The sequence below is a fragment of the Psammomys obesus genome, unplaced genomic scaffold (genome assembly GCF_907164565.1).
Source record: "Psammomys obesus unplaced genomic scaffold, mPsaObe1.curated_primary_1811, whole genome shotgun sequence".
NCBI lineage: Eukaryota > Metazoa > Chordata > Mammalia > Rodentia > Muridae > Psammomys > Psammomys obesus.
In genome coordinates, this window is record NW_026596051.1 from 26,573,041 (window position 1) to 26,580,839 (window position 7,799).

General features: G+C 43.8%; 1 protein-coding gene across 1 annotated transcript in view; it reads left to right on the forward strand.

The window, feature by feature from the left end:
* Nucleotides 1-1,634: 1,634 nt before the first annotated feature.
* Cd38 (CD38 molecule) overlaps nt 1,635-7,799 on the forward strand; it is a 14,162-nt gene continuing 7,997 nt past the window's right edge. The window contains exon 1 of the mRNA XM_055624273.1: nt 1,635-2,186. Within this exon, the coding sequence (XP_055480248.1) occupies nt 1,945-2,186 (242 nt within the window). The 5' untranslated portion in view covers nt 1,635-1,944. The remainder of the gene's footprint in view (nt 2,187-7,799) is intronic.

The window sequence follows — 7,799 nt, forward strand, 5'->3', positions numbered from 1 at the left end:
TTTCTTTCTTTCTTTCTTTCTTTCTTTCTTTCTTTCTTTCTTTCTTTTGAGACAGGGTTTCTCCATGTAGCCTTGGTTGTCTTGGACTTGCTTTGTAGACTAGGCTGGCCTCAAACTCACAAAGATCTGCCTGCCTTTGCCCCGCAGAGTGCTGAGATTAAAGGCATGTCCCACCACACCTGGCTAGAGATTTTTATACCTAGCAATAGTGTCTTTTTTTTTTAAAATCATTTCTCAGACCAAAAATACTGGAGCTATGATTGACTCCTTCTGTCCTTGCAAACCTACATCCTACTCAGCCAATCCTGTTGCTTCTATTTTGGAACCATTTCCATGGTCTTATCATTTATAAATTTGCTACTCTATTACTACTTTACAGGTTAATGGTCCCTATGCTTCCATCGTTGTTTCCAAAGGCAGGCTGAGCCTTTCACTTGTAGCACTAGGTGACTCAGTGACCTTGAATGGTTTGAAACTGAAATGTGAGCTGGTAAAATGGGCCAACCTGTCCAGTTCTCTGCTGTCCAGTTTGATGACCTGAGTTCAACTCTTTAGACACAAGTGGGAGAAAGAGAGGGAGAGAGAGAGAGACAGACAGACAGACAGAGAGAAAGGACTCCTTAAAGTTGCCCTTTGACCTCCACTTATATGCTGTGGTATATATTCACTCTCTCTCTCTCACACACACACAGATGCACACAAAATGAATAAGCAAAATTTCAACAAAAATTTTTTAATGAAATGTGTAGTCTAAAAAAGTCCACCTGTCCTACAGAGCTGCAGAGACCTGCTCTCCTGTTGCCCTTATTCTCTTTCCATCCTCTAGTCTCACTGCTTGTCTATCTTTCTGACCTTAAAATAGGAGAAGGAGTTTTTCCGTTTCAGCTTTTGTATCTAGTATTTTTCTCTGACTGGAAAATGATGGTCCCATGGAAATTCTGTTATGATCCATTATGTGACAAATCCCTGTTTAGGTAATATACATCCTCTTGGAAAGGGGAAGCAGGAAGAACCTCTGTATTTTGAGGTTATCACTTGGGATGTAGTATTAGCACATATGAGACAGGCTGCAAACATCCTATCAGCTATAAAATCCTATCACTTTGGCAGCCCCCTAGAGCAAGCAGTAATAACAAACTTTTTGAGTAATCAGTTATCATGCCTTAGGAATTGTGCTCACACCTAGCAGATAGCAACACATCTGATCAGAGCAAGCTGTGATGTACTTAATCTTATTCACATCTATCTAGTTCAGAGAGGTGAGTTAACAGCACTCTAACAACCTGGGTTAACCAAGGGCTGGGTTTGAACTGATACCTCCAGAGAGGAGAAGCAGACTGAAGCTGAGACTTAAAGATCTTGGCAAGATTTCATTAAAGCTCAGAAGCAGAGGTAGTCCACTCATTGCTGAGCATTGGGTGAACAGAAAGAGGAGAGAGGGAAAAAGAAAGAGAAGGGAAAGAGAGGGGGAGAGAGGTGGAGGGAGAGAGAAAAAGAGGCAGAGAGAAGGAAAGAGGGGAGAGGAAGAGAGGAGGGAGAAAGAAGGAAGAAGGAAGGAGAGAGAGACAGAGAGAGAAGAGACTTTACTCCCCCCCCCAGCATTATGCAGCAAAAGTGTCCCGTGTACAGGTGACAGGAGCTGCTGGCCAGGAATGTCCCCAAGCTGTTGTTTGTGCACATGCAGAGGCTAAATTGCTGGCTTCTCTGGGAGAGGGAGGCTCTGGTCCATCAGCTCCCCGGAGTCTGGAAGTAAACAGCTGGAGTGCCTGTTGACATCCTTAAAGCCTTATTAGTCCAGTCACCCCGTGAAACTTGGAAGCAGGAGTAGGGGGTGGAAAAGGAAGCAGATAAAAGGCAAGTGAAAGAAAGGAGGAGGGGCAGGCTCTGACCTAGCTAGCACTGTGCTCTCTTCCTGCCTAGCTTGGGCTGGCTTCCAGAAACCCCATGGCCAACTATGAATTTAGCCAGATATCTGGGGACAGACCTTGCTGCCGCCTCTCTAGGCACGTCCAGATCTGTCTCGGAGTGGGTCTCCTGGTCCTGATCGCTTTGGTGGTGATCCTGGTCATAGTTCTGTGGCCTCGCTCACTCCTGGTGTGGAATGGGAGTCCTACCACGAAGCACTTTCCTGAGATCTTCCTGGGACGCTGTCTCGTCTATACTCAAATCCTCCGGCCTGAGATGAGGTGAGTTTGCACCTGAGGCACACGCTGGGCACAGTGCAAAGTGCCACCGGGACACCCGGGAGACCCAGCTGGAGTTCTCATGGGGGTGGGGGGGGGGAGCGTCCTGATCGTCCCAAACAAAGAATCTTGTGTTGCAGATCAGCTGGGAGCGAAGGGGCAGTGCTGAGTAGGATTCCAACGAGGGGAAGGGCCCCCCCCTGTGCAAGTTACCAGAACACTGCCCCGCACCACCACCTTCGGGGGCGCTGACCCTTGCTGAGCGCTGCAAAGGTGCTCAGCTTGAGAAGAAGCCTTGGGGCTATCTTTGGCCACAGTCGTGCTGCAGGGACAGAGAATGACTCACAGGCTCATGCACTTCACGTTGACATTTGGCTTGTGGTTTTGATCAGCCACCGTTCCTGTCCAGAGAGTTATGGTCACAGGCGACACTTATCTAAAGGGGGGGGGGGGGGCTGGCTGAGCATGCTGTGCCGGTGGAGGGAGTCAGAAAGGGCAAGTGTCTGCCTGGAGTTTTATTTATCTTTGTAGAGCAGCATCCTGGAGTAGCAGTTCATGCCTGTAACTCCAGCACTAAGGAGACTGGTACAGGAGGGTTGCTGTGCGTTCAGGGTTAGCCAGGGCTGCACAGCTACATTGTAAACTCCAGGACAAGCTCGGGTTACAAAGGGAGACCAGGCTCGAAATAAGTACATTAATTAATAAATTAATACACAAAGCAAGCAAGCAAACAAAAGCCCAAACAGCATCTTGATTCTTTTTGCACCTGATCTTTAATATAAAACAAGACAGACTATAAAAACTGAAATATCACTGGTCGGGTAAGCTGAGTCAGCTTGATGGACATGTGTAGATCCTCGGCAACAACATCTTTCTCGGTCCATAGAACCAGCCCTTAGAACCAGCTCTCACATCCCCTTCCACTCACTCCCTGTCTCAGAGGGAAGGGCGTTGTTTTAATGTAGCACTTATGTTTGAAGTCAAACAGAAGGCACAGCCGGCTAAGAAGGAAGGCATGCCCAGAAGCCCCGCTCCACATTCTGTTTTCACATGCACAAACTCCCCAGGTTCTCACATGCTCAGTGGGTTTGGTCTTGGTCTTACTTGAAAATGCTCATGTAGAAAGACTCTCAGGGTCCCGATAAATATTTTATTTACAGATTTTTAGAGATGATATTGGCTGTTGAATCACTTTGAGTAAATTCACTGTCTTAGCAAAGCGGGCGCATGGCATTGACATGATGTGCTTAGCACTGACCCTGTAGCATGTGGACGTTGAGTACTTTTCAACCTATCCATTCGTGTGTATGCGTTCAGCAAGTATTAATGATGATTTCTGTTTGCTAAATCATAGTGAGCTAAAAATAACAGGATTAATAAAATATGCATTTACTGTGTGTGTGTCCATGTGTGTATGCATGTATACAGTAAGAGTGCAGAAGTCATGGGGTCAGTTCTCTGAGTCCACTGCATACGTTCTGAAAATCAAACCCAGGCCATTAGGTTTGGAAGCAAACATACCTACCTATTGGTCCACCCCAATGACCTAACCTTGTAATAGTGTGATAAGCATCTTTTCAGACATCTCACAACAAACACACACACACACACACACACACACACACAGAGAGAGAGAGAGAGGTTTTATATGACTAGATTAGAGATGTAGTCCTCTGACAACCATGTCAGAGCTGAGATACAGCTCAGTGGTAGAGTTCATACCCAGCTTACTCAGTGCCCCGGTTCATCCCCATCACAAGGAAAGGAATGAATGGAACAGAATAGAGTAGGACAGAAGACAACCACACAAAGATAGTTACTATTGATTGCTCTGTTTTATAGATGAATAAACTGAGTCAGGAAGTTTGAGTAAACTGTCCACATGTTCGTACAGATTGAACTCCTAGCCAACAGACTAACTGCCTATGCATGCTTTGTAGGCAGAGTGGGTGTGAAGTTTATAGGTCGTGTATGGAGACCTTTGAAACAGAAAGGAAATAGTAACTATCATCAAAATGAGTCAATAAGTTTAACCTGAAGACAAAGCACCTTATCCTCCCAAGATTGGAGCATGTGAACTCTGAAGCCAGATCATTTGAGCTTGAATCTTATCTCTGTTGCAGTATGACCTTGGACTAGGTCCTCAGTGTATCTGTGCTGTGGTGTGCTCTCACCATGTCAGATGGAAACATTAACGACAGCACCCAGCACCTAGAGAAATGAAGAGGACTGAGAGGAATAATCCTGTCAGGGTAAATGCTTGAAATGTCACTGCTGTGTAAATGTAGTGTTGCGGATATCCCTCTCCCCACAAAAATACAGATTAAGTACCATCATTCATGTATTAGAGCATAGTCCCATAATTCAGTCCTCCAATGCTGAAAGTTACATTGTTTCGTTAACCTAACACTTGGTGGTAGGGGTCTTTCATATTGGGCCAAATCTACCTCATTCTTTATAGGGCAGATGTAACCAGCTCCAGTTGACAAAAAAATTTAATTTCCAAATTTTAATTATGTATCTCTATTACATCGGGCAGTGTGATGGGCTCGTGTGCCACAGGGCATGAGCAGAGCTCAAAGAACAATTTTGAGGGGCTCAGTTCTTTCTTCCACTGTATAGGTTCTAGGAATCAAACATGTCTTCAAGCTTGGCAGCAACCACCTTTATTTAGTGAGCTATCTTTCTGGCCCATTTTCTAATTTTTCAAATCCATTCGTTTATTCATTCATTCTTCAATACATATTTTTGGTCTCCTACTATGTTCCAGGCAGTGGTCTGGCTACTGGTGACACAGGAATGATGGTTCCAATTCATGCACAGCTCTCTGTCTGCAATGAGCTTCTTCATCTTATACCTTCATGTGCATACTGGAGAGTTCTGTATGACAGACTCCCGGTGATGGAATTTATGGGTAAAATGGGAGATTGTGCATGTCATAGTTAGGTTTTTTTCTTTGAAGAGACAGCATACCCACAGCATAACAACAGCTCTTGTAAAAGAAAATATTTAATTGGGGCTGGTTTACAGATCAGGGGTTTATCATCATGACAACATGCAGGCAAACATGGTGTTAGAAAAGTAGCTGAGAGTTCTACATCTGGATTGCCAGGCAGCAGGGAGAGAGAGAGACATTTGGCCTGGCTTGAGCATCTGAAACCACAAAGCCCACCCCCAGTGGCACACTTCCTCCAACCAAGCCACACCTACTACAACAAGGCCACACCTCCTAAAGGTGGCACTTCCTATGGACCAATGGAGGCCATTTCATTCAAAACACCACAGTGCATATTGTTTTAGTGGCTTTTGAATTTCACATGTTTCCAAACCTTTTCTGAAATAGTTTTATTATTTCACACTCCCACCTCAGTCTACAGGGCCTACTTCATGATCTGACCATTACTGAATGTCTTCAACTATTTTTTATGAGTCCTTTCATTAACATTACATTGCTTTTTTTTTCTTTTTTTTTTTTTTTTAGGATGTGACATTGATAATTTGAATTTATTTATTTATTTTTTTATGAAATGCTTATTTCAAAAGCAGAATTTATTTTATTTTATTTTATTTTTTAATTACACTTTATTTACTTTGTATCCCCCCTCTAGTTCCCTTCCTCCTCCCCTCCCAATCCTTCCCTTCCTCCTCCTTCTCCACACACTCCCCTCCCCAAGTCCACTGGTAGGGGAAGATTTCTTTTTCTTCCTTCTGATCCTACTCTCTTAGGTCTCATCAGGACTGGCTGCATTGTCTTCCTCTGTGGCCTGGTAAGGCTGTTCCCCACTGAGGGGAAGGTGATCAAAGAGCAGGCCAATCAGTTCATGTCAGAAGCAGTCCCTGTTCCCATTACTATGGAACCCACTTGGACACTGAACTGCCATGGGCTACATCTGTGCAGGGGTTCTAGGTTATCTCTATGCATGGTACTTGGTTGGAGTATGAGTCTCAAGAAAGACCCCTGTGCTCAAATTTTTTGGTTCTGTTGCTCTCCTTGTGGACCTCCTGTCCTCTCCAGCTCTTACTATTATTTCCCACTTCTTTCATAAGATTCCCTGCATTCTGCCCAAAGTTTGGCCATAAGTCTCAACATCTGCTTTGATAGTCTGCAGGGCAGAGCCTTTCAGAGACCCTCTGTGGGAGGCTCCTAACTTGTTTCCTGTTTTCTTCTTCTTCTGGTGTCTTTGCCTTTCGGAGTGGGGGTCTTCAACTATTTTAAATTATGAGAATGATAGAAAAAAATAGCATATATCTGTTCCCTGTTTTCTAACAGTCTTAGCTCTTGTCTGTTTTTTGTCCAGATATTTACCCTTTCTGTTGAGTTACTTACATATGTGTTTGGGGGTTCTTTGTGTTCTAGTTAATATTAACACACATACACAAAATGCCTGTTAGACACATTGCTGAGACCTCTGCCTTGAGTTTTATTATTATCCTGGGGCTACTTTTTATTCTGATACCCTTAGCAAGACATACTGGGAATGGCAGTTTTGTTTTCAAACCTAGCAGATTGGAAATGTTTACTTTCTATTTTGCACTAATAATCAATAATTCTTTCCTTTCTGAGTCTGCACTTTTTCCTGCACAGCTAAAAAGAAAAAAAAATTGGACTTTCAGCTTCTACTCTAAGGCTTTTGAACCAAAGTCTTGGGTTCCGAGGGGGTGTTCTGCGTTTTTGCTGTTGACAGAGTTACAACATCTTATATCACTTCTGCAAGGGGCTGCCTTCCTTTTAGCCTCCAATAACCACTTCCTGTGTGTCCATCAAGAAAACGTGAACAGGCAGGCACTCCTTGAGACCTTTCTTCTTTTACCTGACATCCAATGTCAGTACTGATGTCACAGGGTCTCTAGACAAATAAAAATAATGAGGGTGGGGGTGGGGTTGGAACATACAGTTGTGGAGGCTGGCAATGCAAAAAACAAACAAACAAACAAACAAACAAAAAACCTGCAGACCAAGCCGACAGGTTGGAAGCTCTAAATTTGCCAGTGTTGCAGCTTTAGTCTGAAGGATTCTCTTTCCTCCTGGAACCTGAGTCTTTTTCTAAAGGCTTGATAAGATTTGGCCCACTCACAATTATGGTGCCTGAGGTCCTTTCTACCAGGGGTTTGATTTAATGTTTTTCATGTCATAGATCACTTCACAGCAGTGGGCATATATGTTTAAGCAAATGCCTGTGTGCTCTTGCCTCATAGTGATGATACTTCCAGTGACTCATCTGTTTCAAGATTTTTTTCCCCTGTAGAATCTTATTGCCTGGTACCATCTTCTAAGTCTCTAGAATAAAATACCATTCCCCAACTCAGTGACGTACATCAAAGATCATTTAAATTTCATGCTTCTGTGAGTGGACAGGGATCGTCTGGGGGCCTGCCTCACTGGATGTCATCTGGGTCTGCTATCAGCCTACGTATCATTCAAGATGTTGTGCTTTCGTGACTGATATCTTGGCTCAGTGGAGAAGCTGTGACTGTCTTTCTCTTCTTGTTGTCTCTGCATGGTCCTCACCACATGGTTTCTTCCTATTAGGCCAGGGTCTCTTCAGTATTTCTACTTTTATTTTCTATTTATCTATCTATCTATCTATCTATCTATCTATCTATCTATCTATCTAT